At 43.4% G+C, this 18322-nt stretch overlaps 1 protein-coding gene and 12 non-coding genes across 13 annotated transcripts in view; all 13 read right to left on the bottom strand.

The window, feature by feature from the left end:
* Window positions 1–18229, bottom strand: part of eogt (EGF domain-specific O-linked N-acetylglucosamine (GlcNAc) transferase) — a 28573-nt gene extending 10344 nt beyond the window's left edge. Inside the window, exons 1-7 of the mRNA XM_084927762.1 lie at window positions 17961–18229; window positions 16424–16676; window positions 15676–15776; window positions 15381–15489; window positions 15046–15140; window positions 14853–14957; window positions 153–259 (exon numbers count right to left, since the gene is read on the bottom strand). Coding sequence (XP_084783888.1) covers window positions 153–259; window positions 14853–14957; window positions 15046–15140; window positions 15381–15489; window positions 15676–15776; window positions 16424–16627 — 721 coding nt within the window. The 5' untranslated portion in view covers window positions 16628–16676; window positions 17961–18229. The remainder of the gene's footprint in view (window positions 1–152; window positions 260–14852; window positions 14958–15045; window positions 15141–15380; window positions 15490–15675; window positions 15777–16423; window positions 16677–17960) is intronic.
* On the bottom strand, window positions 2969–3041 carry trnar-acg (transfer RNA arginine (anticodon ACG)). The gene has a single exon. It is a non-coding gene; the product is annotated as a tRNA-Arg (tRNA).
* On the bottom strand, window positions 3150–3222 carry trnar-acg (transfer RNA arginine (anticodon ACG)). The gene has a single exon. It is a non-coding gene; the product is annotated as a tRNA-Arg (tRNA).
* On the bottom strand, window positions 5055–5127 carry trnar-acg (transfer RNA arginine (anticodon ACG)). The gene has a single exon. It is a non-coding gene; the product is annotated as a tRNA-Arg (tRNA).
* On the bottom strand, window positions 5236–5308 carry trnar-acg (transfer RNA arginine (anticodon ACG)). The gene has a single exon. It is a non-coding gene; the product is annotated as a tRNA-Arg (tRNA).
* Window positions 7119–7191, bottom strand: trnar-acg (transfer RNA arginine (anticodon ACG)). The gene has a single exon. It is a non-coding gene; the product is annotated as a tRNA-Arg (tRNA).
* trnar-acg (transfer RNA arginine (anticodon ACG)) lies at window positions 7300–7372 on the bottom strand. The gene has a single exon. It is a non-coding gene; the product is annotated as a tRNA-Arg (tRNA).
* trnar-acg (transfer RNA arginine (anticodon ACG)) lies at window positions 9205–9277 on the bottom strand. Its single transcript has one exon. It is a non-coding gene; the product is annotated as a tRNA-Arg (tRNA).
* trnar-acg (transfer RNA arginine (anticodon ACG)) lies at window positions 9386–9458 on the bottom strand. Its single transcript has one exon. It is a non-coding gene; the product is annotated as a tRNA-Arg (tRNA).
* trnar-acg (transfer RNA arginine (anticodon ACG)) lies at window positions 11291–11363 on the bottom strand. The gene has a single exon. It is a non-coding gene; the product is annotated as a tRNA-Arg (tRNA).
* On the bottom strand, window positions 11472–11544 carry trnar-acg (transfer RNA arginine (anticodon ACG)). The gene has a single exon. It is a non-coding gene; the product is annotated as a tRNA-Arg (tRNA).
* trnar-acg (transfer RNA arginine (anticodon ACG)) lies at window positions 13354–13426 on the bottom strand. The gene has a single exon. It is a non-coding gene; the product is annotated as a tRNA-Arg (tRNA).
* On the bottom strand, window positions 13535–13607 carry trnar-acg (transfer RNA arginine (anticodon ACG)). Its single transcript has one exon. It is a non-coding gene; the product is annotated as a tRNA-Arg (tRNA).
* Window positions 18230–18322: the final 93 nt, after the last annotated feature.

Below are 18322 nucleotides of genomic sequence, written 5' to 3'. Positions count from 1 at the left end.
TAAAAGCAGAAAAAATGCTGTCAATACATTGCTGCAACATTTAAATGAGGTTTTAAATGCATCAGTTTCAAGTATAGTAAGAGTAAAAGAATCAAGCTTTCTGTTAAGGTTTCAGGGCTTTAATTTGAGTCCAGTAAATCTTCATTACTCACCAGCATCGAGTTTCATGAAAACTGTAGGTTTTTCAACTATTAGGTCACAGTAACCATCCTCTATGGGATGAAAGTCCAGATTTGTGTATGTCTGCAGCTCAGCATACCTACAAAAACATCAAACAACTATTGTAAATAAAACAGAAAAATTATAAAATTATAAAAATTGTATATGTAACTGGAAAGGCAGGACATGATGAAAAAAACATATGAACACACCAATAAAAACAAACACACAAATTAAGACATCAAAACAAATGATTCTTTTAGAAGATTTAGTGATGCAGAATAATCTATATCAGAAAACAAAAACATAATTTTCTGAGCTGTTGTCACAAGTGTTTACTGTTAACTGCAACGACAAAATCATGTTATGCAATAAGCTTAGCTCACTTGAAGAAGCTTCACATAACACTTCATGGGCATTTATGAAGATTAATAATCAAGTGAAATGAAAAATTCAGTGAGAATTATAACTATACAACTGTAAATTTCCGCTAATTGGAAACATACATTAACTATCTATTTCTTTCAAGGCTTATGTAACTGTAAATATGTAATAGCTGTTGACACATGTAGTTAGGACTTCTATGGACCTGGAAAAATATTTGGTTATTAATTATATAATTATCCTACCAGTGGCGCGATGAGTAAACAAACTAATCTTAAAGGGCAAGAAAACCAAAAGGTCAGGTGAGGTCAAAGTTTGTTCTCTGACCAAATTTGTACAATATTTAACAGCGTATCCATTCCAACACGAAAAACAGCACGCGGTGCGAGCCAGCCAGGAGTCGAACCTAGAATCGTCTGATCCGTAGTCAGACGCATTATCCATTGCGCCACTGACCACTAAAAAACAGCTGATGGTTGAACATCCATCCAGACATTTTGCCTCCCTTTGGCAAGGACTGCCTACTGCTACGTCAGTATAAGCAGGTGGCATGTAAGATGGCAGTCTACAGGAACCGCTTGAGATTTAGCCCCCCAATGACGACCCATGAAAGGTCAGGTGAGGTCAGGTCACACTTTGATCGCCAGCAGAATTCAAAGATAATCCTTCAAAATATTCCAGAAAGCAAAATCTCTTGATGCAGGCTCAAAACATCCAGGTGAGAAAAAACCCACAATGTTGATTCTGTTTATAGTGTTTCCAGTTTCCAGGTGAGCACAATCAACTTTGTCGGATTTCCTTACGCGGTTGGTTGAACATCCATCCAGACATTTTGCCTCCCTTTGGCAAGGATGGCCTGAAGCTGCTACGTGAGTATAAGCAGGTGGCATGTAAGATGGCAGTCTACAGGAACCGCTTGAGATTTAGCCTCAGACCTGCACAGGTTGGGATTACTCCTAAAAGTCTGCAAATGACATCATCTGTTTAAGGCCTCCAAGCTACTAAAATCTTCCCAAAGCCACAGAATCAGATGCTAAACGAACTGGTGAGAAACACTGATTTACCTACCATGTTTTAAAACCAAAAGAGGAGCTGGGCCCAAAAAGACTTGCAACTCTTCTAGATGACAAAAAGCTTCAAAGGTGATTGAATTCACCGAGAAGTGAATTCAGTCATACTTTTCATGCTGTCTAACACTACATAAATAGCCTAAGACCAGGGAGTAGAGGCAGGCTCATCTACTTACTGTGCACAAGACACATTGGCATGCGACAGAGCGGGTCCTCCAAGGCCAGTTAAAGAGACAAACACCAAGGATGTGGACAAGTGAGCAAAGATTTTGTCTGGAAGCTACAGCAAGTCTCTGTTGTTTGCCTAAGTTGTATAAACAGGAGGTAATTTAAAGACCCATTGTCTGCATGATCAACTGTGCTACATACAATATCGAAAGGCTTTTGGCTTCGGTCCTCAAGCCGTCGGTAGGCAGCTGGAAACGCCATGCTCAGAACGCTATGGATTTCATGAAGAAGGTCAGCCATATCGTTATGTAGGCAGATGACACTACGGTCACTTACAATGGTAGAACTCTCTTCAGTTGTCTTACAGCTACCGAAGAAGTGGTGCTAGTTCATAAGAGCTTACAGGATGACCCCACCCTCACCAACAGGACCACCCTCAACACCAACAAAGTGTGAGTGTGTGTGTGTGCTCTTGGAATTCTGGCATCGATCCATATAACTCACATAGAGGAGCCATTACCACGAGCAGAAATGTGGGTGCACCATGAATTCCCCAGTTTAACCCATTGTGGCTAACTCTTATAAGCAGGAAGTGGGAAACAAAGACTGCTAAGTCATCCTGTCCTCGAACACCACTGGTTCAGATATGTGGATGACGCCTGTGTGAAAGTCAAATTTCGGGATGTAAAACCAATCACAGATGACATTAAGGTGGTGCAAAAACACATCAGGTTCACCAGGAAGGATATGAAAAATGACACGCTAGCTTTCTTAGACTGGGAAATTGCCATCAGCAATAGGGGACATTTGAAAGGCATTGCGTAGTGTAAGCCAACGCATACAGTACTTAAGGTTTGACTCTCATCATCCACAACCTAGCACAACCTAGATGTCATCAGGACGCTATAAGACAGAGGGAACACCATGAGATTGGCTGCTGTGAGTAAATGTGATCATTCTAGCTGGATATTTGTTAAACCTTGGAAGGTACCCAAAGAACGCTACGGGTGAACTGAGCGAGACGAAGGACAAGCTCTGGCTAAAGGAAAACCTTTGGTGATCCCTTATGGTTTTAGGAGTATCAGAGGAGCTCAGATGCACTGTGTGAAAACGCTGTGCCTCTGTGGTTTTCACCCTCCGAAACTGACAGCATTGCTCCCAATATACACAAAAGCAAGCAGACACTTCGAGCCAGCCAGGAGTCGAACCTAGAATCTTCTGATCCGTAGTCAGACGCGTTATCCATTGCGCCACTGGCCCTTTGCCAAGAAAATGAAAAGGTCAGGTGAGGTCAAAGTTTGTTCTCTGACCAAATTTGTACAATATTTAAGAGCGTTTCCATTCCAACACGAAAAACAGCACGCACTGCGAGCCAGCCAGGAGTCGAACCTAGAATCTTCTGATCCGTAGTCAGACGCGTTATCCATTGCGCCACTGGCCCCCAACGACGAGCCCTCAAAGGTCAGGTGAGGTCAGGCCACACTTTGATCGCCAGCAGAATTCAAAGATAATCCTTCAAAATATTCCAGAAAGCAAAATCTCTTGATGCAGGCTCAAAACATCCAGGTGAGAAAAAACCCACAATGTTGATTCTGTTTATAGTGTTTCCAGTTTCCAGGTGAGCACAATCAACTTTGTCGGATTTCCTTACGCGGTTGGTTGAACATCCATCCAGACATTTTGCCTCCCTTTGGCAAGGACGGCCTGAAGCTGCTACGTGAGTATAAGCAGGTGGCATGTAAGATGGCAGTCTACAGGAACCGCTTGAGATTTAGCCTCAGACCTGCACAGGTTGGGATTACTCCTAAAAGTCTGCAAATGACATCATCTGTTTAAGGCCTCCAAGCTACTAAAATCTTCCCAAAGCCACAGAATCAGATGCTAAACGAACTGGTGAGAAACACTGATTTACCTACCATGTTTTAAAACCAAAAGAGGAGCTGGGCCCAAAAAGACTTGCAACTCTTCTAGATGACAAAAAGCTTCAAAGGTGATTGAATTCACCGAGAAGTGAATTCAGTCATACTTTTCATGCTGTCTAACACTGCATAAATAGCCTAAGACCAGGGAGTAGAGGCAGGCTCATCTACTTACTGTGCACAAGACACATTGGCATGCGACAGAGCGGGTCCTCCAAGGCCAGTTAAAGAGACAAACACCAAGGATGTGGACAAGTGAGCAAAGATTTTGTCTGGAAGCTACAGCAAGTCTCTGTTGTTTGCCTAAGTTGTATAAACAGGAGGTAATTTAAAGACCCATTGTCTGCATGATCAACTGTGCTACATACAATATCGAAAGGCTTTTGGCTTCGGTCCTCAAGCCGTCGGTAGGCAGCTGGAAACGCCATGCTCAGAACGCTATGGATTTCATGAAGAAGGTCAGCCATATCGTTATGTAGGCAGATGACACTACGGTCACTTACAATGGTAGAACTCTCTTCAGTTGTCTTACAGCTACCGAAGAAGTGGTGCTAGTTCATAAGAGCTTACAGGATGACCCCACCCTCACCAACAGGACCACCCTCAACACCAACAAAGTGTGAGTGTGTGTGTGTGCTCTTGGAATTCTGGCATCGATCCATATAACTCACATAGAGGAGCCATTACCACGAGCAGAAATGTGGGTGCACCATGAATTCCCCAGTTTAACCCATTGTGGCTAACTCTTATAAGCAGGAAGTGGGAAACAAAGACTGCTAAGTCATCCTGTCCTCGAACACCACTGGTTCAGATATGTGGATGACGCCTGGGTGAAAGTCAAATTTCGGGATGTAAAACCAATCACAGATGACATTAAGGTGGTGCAAAAACACATCAGGTTCACCAGGAAGGATATGAAAAATGACACGCTAGCTTTCTTAGACTGGGAAATTGCCATCAGCAATAGGGGACATTTGAAAGGCATTGCGTAGTGTAAGCCAACGCATACAGTACTTAAGGTTTGACTCTCATCATCCACAACCTAGCACAACCTAGATGTCATCAGGACGCTATAAGACAGAGGGAACACCATGAGATTGGCTGCTGTGAGTAAATGTGATCATTCTAGCTGGATATTTGTTAAACCTTGGAAGGTACCCAAAGAACGCTACGGGTGAACTGAGCGAGACGAAGGACAAGCTCTGGCTAAAGGAAAACCTTTGGTGATCCCTTATGGTTTTAGGAGTATCAGAGGAGCTCAGATGCACTGTGTGAAAACGCTGTGCCTCTGTGGTTTTCACCCTCCGAAACTGACAGCATTGCTCCCAATACACACAAAAGCAAGCAGACACTTCGAGCCAGCCAGGAGTCGAACCTAGAATCTTCTGATCCGTAGTCAGACGCGTTATCCATTGCGCCACTGGCCCTTTGCCAAGAAAATGAAAAGGTCAGGTGAGGTCAAAGTTTGTTCTCTGACCAAATTTGTACAATATTTAAGAGCGTTTCCATTCCAACACGAAAAAAAGCACGCACTGCGAGCCAGCCAGGAGTCGAACCTAGAATCTTCTGATCCGTAGTCAGACGCGTTATCCATTGCGCCACTGGCCCCCCAACGACGAGCCCTGAAAGGTTTAGGTGAGGTCAGGCCACACTTCGATCGCCAGCAGAATTCAAAGATAATCCTTCAAAATATTCCAGAAAGCAAAATCTGGTGAGAAAAAACCCACAATGTTGATTCTGTTTATAGTGTTTCCAGTTTCCAGGTGAGCACAATCAACTTTGTCGGATTTCCTTACGCGGTTGGTTGAACATCCATCCAGACATTTTGCCTCCCTTTGGCAAGGACGGCCTGAAGCTGCTACGTGAGTATAAGCAGGTGGCATGTAAGATGGCAGTCTACAGGAACCGCTTGAGATTTAGCCTCAGACCTGCACAGGTTGGGATTACTCCTAAAAGTCTGCAAATGACATCATCTGTTTAAGGCCTCCAAGCTACTAAAATCTTCCCAAAGCCACAGAATCAGATGCTAAACGAACTGGTGAGAAACACTGATTTACCTACCATGTTTTAAAACCAAAAGAGGAGCTGGGCCCAAAAAGACTTGCAACTCTTCTAGATGACAAAAAGCTTCAAAGGTGATTGAATTCACCGAGAAGTGAATTCAGTCATACTTTTCATGCTGTCTAACACTGCATAAATAGCCTAAGACCAGGGAGTAGAGGCAGGCTCATCTACTTACTGTGCACAAGACACATTGGCATGCGACAGAGCGGGTCCTCCAAGGCCAGTTAAAGAGACAAACACCAAGGATGTGGACAAGTGAGCAAAGATTTTGTCTGAAAGCTATAGCAAGTCTCTGTTGTTTGCCTAAGTTGTATAAACAGGAGGTAATTTAAAGACCCATTGTCTGCATGATCAACTGTGCTACATACAATATCGAAAGGCTTTTGGCTTCGGTCCTCAAGCCGTCGGTAGGCAGCTGGAAACGCCATGCTCAGAACGCTATGGATTTCATGAAGAAGGTCAGCCATATCGTTATGTAGGCAGATGACACTACGGTCACTTACAATGGTAGAACTCTCTTCAGTTGTCTTACAGCTACCGAAGAAGTGGTGCTAGTTCATAAGAGCTTACAGGATGACCCCACCCTCACCAACAGGACCACCCTCAACACCAACAAAGTGTGAGTGTGTGTGTGTGCTCTTGGAATTCTGGCATCGATCCATATAACTCATATAGAGGAGCCATTACCACGAGCAGAAATGTGGGTGCACCATGAATTCCCCAGTTTAACCCATTGTGGCTAACTCTTATAAGCAGGAAGTGGGAAACAAAGACTGCTAAGTCATCCTGTCCTCGAACACCACTGGTTCAGATATGTGGATGACGCCTGGGTGAAAGTCAAATGTCGGGATGTAAAACCAATCACAGATGACATTAAGGTGGTGCAAAAACACATCAGGTTCACCAGGAAGGATATGAAAAATGACACGCTAGCTTTCTTAGACTGGGAAATTGCCATCAGCAATAGGGGACATTTGAAAGGCATTGCGTAGTGTAAGCCAACGCATACAGTACTTAAGGTTTGACTCTCATCATCCACAACCTAGCACAACCTAGATGTCATCAGGACGCTATAAGACAGAGGGAACACCATGAGATTGGCTGCTGTGAGTAAATGTGATCATTCTAGCTGGATATTTGTTAAACCTTGGAAGGTACCCAAAGAACGCTACGGGTGAACTGAGCGAGACGAAGGACAAGCTATGGCTAAAGGAAAACCTTTGGTGATCCCTTATGGTTTTAGGAGTATCAGAGGAGCTCAGATGCACTGTGTGAAAACGCTGTGTCTCTGTGGTTTTCACCCTCCGAAACTGACAGCATTGCTCCCAATACACACAAAAGCAAGCAGACACTTTGAGCCAGCCAGGAGTCGAACCTAGAATCTTCTGATCCGTAGTCAGACGCATTATCCATTGCGCCACTGGCCCTTTGCCAAGAAAATGAAAAGGTCAGGTGAGGTCAAAGTGTGTTCTCTGACCAAATTTGTACAATATTTAAGAGCGTTTCCATTCCAACACGAAAAACAGCACGCACTGCGAGCCAGCCAGGAGTCGAACCTAGAATCTTCTGATCCGTAGTCAGACGCGTTATCCATTGCGCTACTGGCCCCCAACGACGAGCCCTGAAAGGTCAGGTGAGGTCAGGCCACACTTCGATCGCCAGCAGAATTCAAAGATAATCCTTCAAAATATTCCAGAAAGCAAAATCTCTTGATGCAGGCTCAAAACATCCAGGTGAGAAAAAACCCACAATGTTGATTCTGTTTATAGTGTTTCCAGTTTCCAGGTGAGCACAATCAACTTTGTCGGATTTCCTTACGCGGTTGGTTGAACATCCATCCAGACATTTTGCCTCCCTTTGGCAAGGACGGCCTGAAGCTGCTACGTGAGTATAAGCAGGTGGCATGTAAGATGGCAGTCTACAGGAACCGCTTGAGATTTAGCCTCAGACCTGCACAGGTTGGGATTACTCCTAAAAGTCTGCAAATGACATCATCTGTTTAAGGCCTCCAAGCTACTAAAATCTTCCCAAAGCCACAGAATCAGATGCTAAACGAACTGGTGAGAAACACTGATTTACCTACCATGTTTTAAAACCAAAAGAGGAGCTGGGCCCAAAAAGACTTGCAACTCTTCTAGATGACAAAAAGCTTCAAAGGTGATTGAATTCACCGAGAAGTGAATTCAGTCATACTTTTCATGCTGTCTAACACTGCATAAATAGCCTAAGACCAGGGAGTAGAGGCAGGCTCATCTACTTACTGTGCACAAGACACATTGGCATGCGACAGAGCGGGTCCTCCAAGGCCAGTTAAAGAGACAAACACCAAGGATGTGGACAAGTGAGCAAAGATTTTGTCTGGAAGCTACAGCAAGTCTCTGTTGTTTGCCTAAGTTGTATAAACAGGAGGTAATTTAAAGACCCATTGTCTGCATGATCAACTGTGCTACATACAATATCGAAAGGCTTTTGGCTTCGGTCCTCAAGCCGTCGGTAGGCAGCTGGAAACGCCATGCTCAGAACGCTATGGATTTCATGAAGAAGGTCAGCCATATCGTTATGTAGGCTGATGACACTACGGTCACTTACAATGGTAGAACTCTCTTCAGTTGTCTTACAGCTACCAAAGAAGTGGTGCTAGTTCATAAGAGCTTACAGGATGACCCCACCCTCACCAACAGGACCACCCTCAACACCAACAAAGTGTGAGTGTGTGTGTGTGCTCTTGGAATTCTGGCATCGATCCATATAACTCACATAGAGGAGCCATTACCACGAGCAGAAATGTGGGTGCACCATGAATTCCCCAGTTTAACCCATTGTGGCTAACTCTTATAAGCAGGAAGTGGGAAACAAAGACTGCTAAGTCATCCTGTCCTCGAACACCACTGGTTCAGATATGTGGATGACGCCTGGGTGAAAGTCAAATTTCGGGATGTAAAACCAATCACAGATGACATTAAGGTGGTGCAAAAACACATCAGGTTCACCAGGAAGGATATGAAAACTGACACGCTAGCTTTCTTAGACTGGGAAATTGCCATCAGCAATAGGGGACATTTGAAAGGCATTGCGTAGTGTAAGCCAACGCATACAGTACTTAAGGTTTGACTCTCATCATCCACAACCTAGCACAACCTAGATGTCATCAGGACGCTATAAGACAGAGGGAACACCATGAGATTGGCTGCTGTGAGTAAATGTGATCATTCTAGCTGGATATTTGTTAAACCTTGGAAGGTACCCAAAGAACGCTACGGGTGAACTGAGCGAGACGAAGGACAAGCTCTGGCTAAAGGAAAACCTTTGGTGATCCCTTATGGTTTTAGGAGTATCAGAGAAGCTCAGATGCACTGTGTGAAAACGCTGTGCCTCTGTGGTTTTCACCCTCCGAAACTGACAGCATTGCTCCCAATACACACAAAAGCAAGCAGACACTTCGAGCCAGCCAGGAGTCGAACCTAGAATCTTCTGATCCGTAGTCAGACGCATTATCCATTGCGCCACTGGCCCTTTGCCAAGAAAATGAAAAGGTCAGGTGAGGTCAAAGTTTGTTCTCTGACCAAATTTGTACAATATTTAAGAGCGTTTCCATTCCAACACGAAAAAAAGCACGTACTGCGAGCCAGCCAGGAGTCGAACCTAGAATCTTCTGATCCGTAGTCAGACGCGTTATCCATTGCGCCACTGGCCCCCAACGACGAGCCCTCAAAGGTCAGGTGAGGTCAGGCCACACTTTGATCGCCAGCAGAATTCAAAGATAATCCTTCAAAATATTCCAGAAAGCAAAATCTCTTGATGCAGGCTCAAAACATCCAGGTGAGAAAAAACCCACAATGTTGATTCTGTTTATAGTGTTTCCAGTTTCCAGGTGAGCACAATCAACTTTGTCGGATTTCCTTACGCGGTTGGTTGAACATCCATCCAGACATTTTGCCTCCCTTTGGCAAGGACGGCCTGAAGCTGCTACGTGAGTATAAGCAGGTGGCATGTAAGATGGCAGTCTACAGGAACCGCTTGAGATTTAGCCTCAGACCTGCACAGGTTGGGATTACTCCTAAAAGTCTGCAAATGACATCATCTGTTTAAGGCCTCCAAGCTACTAAAATCTTCCCAAAGCCACAGAATCAGATGCTAAACGAACTGGTGAGAAACACTGATTTACCTACCATGTTTTAAAACCAAAAGAGGAGCTGGGCCCAAAAAGACTTGCAACTCTTCTAGATGACAAAAAGCTTCAAAGGTGATTGAATTCACCGAGAAGTGAATTCAGTCATACTTTTCATGCTGTCTAACACTGCATAAATAGCCTAAGACCAGGGAGTAGAGGCAGGCTCATCTACTTACTGTGCACAAGACACATTGGCATGCGACAGAGCGGGTCCTCCAAGGCCAGTTAAAGAGACAAACACCAAGGATGTGGACAAGTGAGCAAAGATTTTGTCTGGAAGCTACAGCAAGTCTCTGTTGTTTGCCTAAGTTGTATAAACAGGAGGTAATTTAAAGACCCATTGTCTGCATGATCAACTGTGCTACATACAATATCGAAAGGCTTTTGGCTTCGGTCCTCAAGCTGTCGGTAGGCAGCTGGAAACGCCATGCTCAGAACGCTATGGATTTCATGAAGAAGGTCAGCCATATCGTTATGTAGGCAGATGACACTACGGTCACTTACAATGGTAGAACTCTCTTCAGTTGTCTTACAGCTACCGAAGAAGTGGTGCTAGTTCATAAGAGCTTACAGGATGACCCCACCCTCACCAACAGGACCACCCTCAACACCAACAAAGTGTGAGTGTGTGTGTGTGCTCTTGGAATTCTGGCATCGATCCATATAACTCACATAGAGGAGCCATTACCACGAGCAGAAATGTGGGTGCACCATGAATTCCCCAGTTTAACCCATTGTGGCTAACTCTTATAAGCAGGAAGTGGGAAACAAAGACTGCTAAGTCATCCTGTCCTCGAACACCACTGGTTCAGATATGTGGATGACGCCTGGGTGAAAGTCAAATGTCGGGATGTAAAACCAATCACAGATGACATTAAGGTGGTGCAAAAACACATCAGGTTCACCAGGAAGGATATGAAAAATGACACGCTAGCTTTCTTAGACTGGGAAATTGCCATCAGCAATAGGGGACATTTGAAAGGCATTGCGTAGTGTAAGCCAACGCATACAGTACTTAAGGTTTGACTCTCATCATCCACAACCTAGCACAACCTAGATGTCATCAGGACGCTATAAGACAGAGGGAACACCATGAGATTGGCTGCTGTGAGTAAATGTGATCATTCTAGCTGGATATTTGTTAAACCTTGGAAGGTACCCAAAGAACGCTACGGGTGAACTGAGCGAGACGAAGGACAAGCTCTGGCTAAAGGAAAACCTTTGGTGATCCCTTATGGTTTTAGGAGTATCAGAGGAGCTCAGATGCACTGTGTGAAAACGCTGTGCCTCTGTGGTTTTCACCCTCCGAAACTGACAGCATTGCTCCCAATACACACAAAAGCAAGCAGACACTTCGAGCCAGCCAGGAGTCGAACCTAGAATCTTCTGATCCGTAGTCAGACGCGTTATCCATTGCGCCACTGGCCCTTTGCCAAGAAAATGAAAAGGTCAGGTGAGGTCAAAGTTTGTTCTCTGACCAAATTTGTACAATATTTAAGAGCGTTTCCATTCCAACACGAAAAACAGCACGCACTGCGAGCCAGCCAGGAGTCGAACCTAGAATCTTCTGATCCGTAGTCAGACGCGTTATCCATTGCGCCACTGGCCCCCCAACGACGAGCCCTGAAAGGTCAGGTGAGGTCAGGCCACACTTCGATCGCCAGCAGAATTCAAAGATAATCCTTCAAAATATTCCAGAAAGCAAAATCTGGTGAGAAAAAACCCACAATGTTGATTCTGTTTATAGTGTTTCCAGTTTCCAGGTGAGCACAATCAACTTTGTCGGATTTCCTTACGCGGTTGGTTGAACATCCATCCAGACATTTTGCCTCCCTTTGGCAAGGACGGCCTGAAGCTGCTACGTGAGTATAAGCAGGTGGCATGTAAGATGGCAGTCTACAGGAACCGCTTGAGATTTAGCCTCAGACCTGCACAGGTTGGGATTACTCCTAAAAGTCTGCAAATGACATCATCTGTTTAAGGCCTCCAAGCTACTAAAATCTTCCCAAAGCCACAGAATCAGATGCTAAACGAACTGGTGAGAAACACTGATTTACCTACCATGTTTTAAAACCAAAAGAGGAGCTGGGCCCAAAAAGACTTGCAACTCTTCTAGATGACAAAAAGCTTCAAAGGTGATTGAATTCACCGAGAAGTGAATTCAGTCATACTTTTCATGCTGTCTAACACTGCATAAATAGCCTAAGACCAGGGAGTAGAGGCAGGCTCATCTACTTACTGTGCACAAGACACATTGGCATGCGACAGAGCGGGTCCTCCAAGGCCAGTTAAAGAGACAAACACCAAGGATGTGGACAAGTGAGCAAAGATTTTGTCTGGAAGCTACAGCAAGTCTCTGTTGTTTGCCTAAGTTGTATAAACAGGAGGTAATTTAAAGACCCATTGTCTGCATGATCAACTGTGCTACATACAATATCGAAAGGCTTTTGGCTTCGGTCCTCAAGCCGTCGGTAGGCAGCTGGAAACGCCATGCTCAGAACGCTATGGATTTCATGAAGAAGGTCAGCCATATCGTTATGTAGGCAGATGACACTACGGTCACTTACAATGGTAGAACTCTCTTCAGTTGTCTTACAGCTACCGAAGAAGTGGTGCTAGTTCATAAGAGCTTACAGGATGACCCCACCCTCACCAACAGGACCACCCTCAACACCAACAAAGTGTGAGTGTGTGTGTGTGCTCTTGGAATTCTGGCATCGATCCATATAACTCACATAGAGGAGCCATTACCACGAGCAGAAATGTGGGTGCACCATGAATTCCCCAGTTTAACCCATTGTGGCTAACTCTTATAAGCAGGAAGTGGGAAACAAAGACTGCTAAGTCATCCTGTCCTCGAACACCACTGGTTCAGATATGTGGATGACGCCTGGGTGAAAGTCAAATGTCGGGATGTAAAACCAATCACAGATGACATTAAGGTGGTGCAAAAACACATCAGGTTCACCAGGAAGGATATGAAAAATGACACGCTAGCTTTCTTAGACTGGGAAATTGCCATCAGCAATAGGGGACATTTGAAAGGCATTGCGTAGTGTAAGCCAACGCATACAGTACTTAAGGTTTGACTCTCATCATCCACAACCTAGCACAACCTAGATGTCATCAGGACGCTATAAGACAGAGGGAACACCATGAGATTGGCTGCTGTGAGTAAATGTGATCATTCTAGCTGGATATTTGTTAAACCTTGGAAGGTACCCAAAGAACGCTACGGGTGAACTGAGCGAGACGAAGGACAAGCTCTGGCTAAAGGAAAACCTTTGGTGATCCCTTATGGTTTTAGGAGTATCAGAGGAGCTCAGATGCACTGTGTGAAAACGCTGTGCCTCTGTGGTTTTCACCCTCCGAAACTGACAGCATTGCTCCCAATACACACAAAAGCAAGCAGACACTTCGAGCCAGCCAGGAGTCGAACCTAGAATCTTCTGATCCGTAGTCAGACGCGTTAGCCATTGCGCCACTGGCCCTTTGCCAAGAAAATGAAAAGGTCAGGTGAGGTCAAAGTTTGTTCTCTGACCAAATTTGTACAATATTTAAGAGCGTTTCCATTCCAACACGAAAAACAACACGCACTGCGAGCCAGCCAGGAGTCGAACCTAGAATCTTCTGATCCGTAGTCAGACGCGTTATCCATTGCGCCACTGGCCCCCCAACGACGAGCCCTGAAAGGTCAGGTGAGGTCAGGCCACACTTCGATCGCCAGCAGAATTCAAAGATAATCCTTCAAAATATTCCAGAAAGCAAAATCTCTTGATGTAGGCTCAAAACATCCAGGTAAGGATATCCCAAAACGCTGTGCCTCGGTGGTTTTCACCCTCCGAAAATGACAGCATTGCTTCCAATACACACAAAAGCAAGCAGACACTTTGAGCCAGCCAGGAGTCGAACCTAGAATCTTCTGATCTGTAGTCAGACGCGTTATCCATTGCGCCAAGAAAATGAAAAGGTCAGGTGAGGTCAAAAGTTTGTTCTCTGACCAAATTTGTAGAATATTTAAGAGCGTATCCATTCCAACACGAAAAACAGCACACTATTCAACTTCACTTTTCTTATTTTCCTTTCCCTTCCTCACTACACAAGAAAGAGCCACGAGGGGAACCTAGGCTATGTCCATACTAGCCCGGATAGAATTGAAAACAGCATTTTCGTCTGAAAACTCTCCGCTCTCACTTCTATTTAATTATGCTTTACATTGCCTCTTGAGCATGGCTTTGAGAAGCAGCTATGTGTTGTATAGCTGCTATGACAGGAAAAATGTACATTTTGTCACAAGTAGAGACACCTCCTCAAACTGTTTGAACAAGATTAAATTGCAATTTATTCATGGAATAATGAGCACTTGGTTTGTGTATGGTAGCTGCCTACAGAGCTGATTTTGTATTTACCTACCTTTGCTGACCTTTGTGTCAGACCAACCTTTGCTGGTCTGCCACAAAGTAATTAGCCATTATTAAAATGACTTGCACATATAGTGAAAGGCAGAGAGGCATAGAGATGTATATTACAATGATACCCATTCAGCAAAATTCTGGCATCAACTGTGAAGTGTGAAAAAATAATTAAACACTCTTGTTATAGTCTGTATAAAAACAAACGTCTAAAACTATCACACAGTGCACTCTCACCAGTGATATGGGAGTATAGTTTGCAACTGAAAGTTTTTTTCTCTCTCTGAAAGGTAAATTAAAAATCATTTGTGGATGTGTTTCAGTACTTGACATTGTGTTTTATATTTGTAAATCAAGGAAGTCAGTGGGACAAACATCCAGCTTTCTTTTGTTAACAGTGGCTCCGGAAGATTATTAACACAAGCTCAAGATTTTAACAGAAGCCATTCATTGTAGTTTGATTGCTAAGTGTAGGATTCATGTGAATGTATCTGTCCTGCCTCACCAAGACTGCAAGGGGCTTTTGTGGTCGCCCTCTCCAACAAGTGCTTCCTTGTTGAGTTTGCAGTGTCCACCAATCTCTCCTGCCTGAATGAAGTCCTCTTTGTACCTGCAGCATAAACACAGTTGACTTTCACAGCATACTCATTGATGTTTAAAAAAATAAAAATAAAAACTGTATTTTCAATTGCACTGACCTCTCATGACTTCTGGGTGGCTTTCGTAAGTCCAGGTAAAGATTTGTAGCCTTGCAGAATCTAGTGTGACTACAACACTTTAATGAGGAGTCCCCCTTGCAAAAAAATGCAAATTCATAAATATTTAGTATTCAGGTGACCAGCAAAATGTGGACCTTAAAGGCCATGAGAGTGGTTTCTTTACTAGGTTCTCTCTATACCACTGCTTTTGAACTTGAAATTATTTTAGGCTCATTGTCTGTGGACTCCTGTTGAATACTGCGTCTATTTCTACCTGTTGTTTCTTCCTGTTGACTCACAAGGCGTGTGGGAACTAAGGAAATGAGCAGACTTACTGGCCGAGTAGCCTTGCAGAGTGTTTTGAGCTCAGAGAGGCGCTCTTTGACGTAGCCGAAATCAGCCTGCTTCCAGAAAAGTTCCTGGGCGGCATCCAGTGAACGGGCCCTGACAGATTCAGACAAATCAGCAAAAGCACAACCATTACACCATCGATGACACACACTTTGCATGAAACCACTTATACTGTGGAAAATTACATACACTGCAACTCAGTAAATCCAAAATTTCTTAATTTAAAAATCACGACAATAACTTTGGTAATTTCACTGAATATAATGTGAGGGATAGTACCATCCAGAGTCAGCTTTGGTGCACGTAGGATAGCTGAAGCGTTTCTCTGGATCACAGTTCTTCTCATAACCCCAACAAAAAGACAGATCCTGGAGTGCATCCTGTTGTCAAAATACAAATTAATATAAGCAGTGTTGTGTGTGTATGTAGGTGAGAGAGGGTGTTTTCTTTTAGAAAATCCATTAGAAACAGAATGTCATATGCAATGTGAAAGACACAGCAGTGGTGATGGATTATCTGCTAATCCATTTAATGACCTAACTAAGCTGATGCAAAGTCTATCTAGAAGCAATGGCCCCAGGCACTTAGTTGTGTAGTTATTTTGAAGCATTAACAGAATTAACTTTATTCACTTAAGTCTTACAAAAACCACGTAGAAAGTTTGCAGTTTCACCAAAATAAGATTTTAACAAGCTTTTAATTCAGCTGCTGCTATTTAGAGGAGTCTCTCTCTTGTAAAGAAGCACAGACAAAGCAAAATAAACTGTTAAGTTTCTTCTTTCTGGGTTCAGGAAAACAATATCTATTAATAAGCAAACCAATGCACAGAAATCCAGTATTTCAAAATTGCTACTGTGTGGATCACAAGGAAATAGCTCGCATGATGCCTATACTCACAGGCAAAATAATTAATTAACCATTTTCATGTGAGTCATAAGTTAACAAGGTTACCTGTTATATTTTTTTTATTCTGAAAGTAAAGCACAAAAAGGAACAAACATTAACTCCAACCAAGTTCATATCTTACTTTAAAAGGGCAGAGCGGGTCCAGGCGGCATCGCTTGGCGACCCTCTTGTTGTTGTTCAGGAAATAGGGTACATGCTCTGGTGGCAGGGAGATCCTGCTGTAGTTGAGAGTTGGTGTTGGTGGTTTGTGGTGTGGGTTTTCAGGCGTCTCAGTGATTACCACAAAGGGTGAAAAAGCTATGCTCAGTGCTACCAGGAGCAGCATAGTCAGAATTACACAGACATGCGAAATAGATGCTTCCCTTCACCGCACACTGTGAAAAGGCAAGAGGCAGAGAAACAGACTCAGACTTGCAATGGGTAAATCTTAACACTGGAGTATACAAGCATGTGGGTACAAGCAAGTGCATGGGAGTGTAGCTCTGGGCAGATCTAAGCTTCACAAAAGGAAACGTTTTTTGTTTTTTGTTAGTGACCTTTTTCGTTAGTAAGCACAACTGAGGCTGCAGGGCCAAATGAGAACTGTTCACTGGTAATAATGTGACCTAATATGCAGGTAGCCAGTGCAGCACCTGGTATTTACACAACAGCCAAATTTACATGATCAATGCTATTTTGTTAAAAGTATGCATGTTCTTGCACAGCCTGGAGCCTTCGTCCCAATACCATTGATTGAACATTACAGTGTGACCTTTCTTAAAGCAGATACCACATTGTGCTGTATAACAAATGGCTCCCACACAGTTTCACATTCAAAAGAAGGGAAGGAAACGAGGAAGCTGCCTTATGCTGCACATTCGGTAACAATAGGTGGTGAAGGTTAACGTTATCGGTCATTAATTACATATTCTCCTGGTGGTAACGTTGACACAGTTAGGTAAAAGTTAAATGTGTGTGACGTTAAGGCGGTGGTACTGATGTAACTGGAGACATGAAATTAAGAGCGCTACATCAAAGCACCGGCTAAGCATATATAGATCAAATTCAGTAATACCTGTGGAACACAAGTAAGCCTAAAACACGTCACCGACGAATTGTATCTATTTTTTACGATTACGATTATGGTTAGGTATATTTTAAATCTTTAAAAGGAGTATTTTTAAAAATAAAAAGCCCGAGTTTCTGACGTGCAGGAGCTCTCCGAGCTCGTGAAAACTTCGGTTTTAGAGCGCTTAATTAATTCTTAAGTTTTAGCTAGCTTCCGGTCAATTAGCAAGTTAACTAAACTTTACCTCTACGTCGCGACCCTCAATAGTGACCTAACAGGCACGTGAGATGAGATTGAGGAGCTGTTGTGATTATAACGCATTACTTAAACGTTTCTTCGTCTGCGGATAAAAAAAAGGAAAATACGAACTGAGGCTAACCGGTAACTGAAGTATACTATGCAGAGGCTAACATCTAGCCTATAAGTTCTTGACAAAGACAAGGAGCCCCCTTAACGTTAATTTTAAGATAGACTAAAGAGGCAGCACAAGAAAAGGAGCAAGAAAAAATGTTTTGACATTTCCGAGAAACAAAACCTTTAAAAAAAACGAGACCCTTATAAGTGGTTGCCTATAAAAGATTGCTATAAGTTTATATGAGAGACAGTTTACCTGAATGCAGTCTGCTTTCCCCAGATTGAAGCGATGCAGTGACCGGCGGTCGCCATAACACCGGAAACCTTACACCGGCGTGTAATACGAACATTCGGCCATAGGGTGGCGCTGTCCACCGCAGTTTTCTGATAGCAAACGGCACTATAACACTCTCCACACTCCACATTATTACAAAATACATCATTCAGTTTAATAATAAAAACACAAATATTTAGTGCAAACTTGTTAATGTGCTTAGTCTCTTACAGAATATTATTCAAATGTAACTAAGACCACTCAGTTTCAGAATATCATCTCACATTTGTATCAGTCATTTTTTTTTAAGTTTTAGTCTTGCCAAAAAGTGAAAGAGACACATA

The sequence above is a fragment of the Perissodus microlepis genome, chromosome 5 (assembly GCF_051167445.1).
Source record: "Perissodus microlepis isolate ML-2025 ecotype Zambia chromosome 5, ASM5116744v1, whole genome shotgun sequence".
Taxonomy (NCBI): Eukaryota; Metazoa; Chordata; class Actinopteri; order Cichliformes; family Cichlidae; genus Perissodus; species Perissodus microlepis.
Note: the sequence above shows the minus strand (reverse complement) of the source record. Positions and strands in the feature narration are given on the sequence as shown.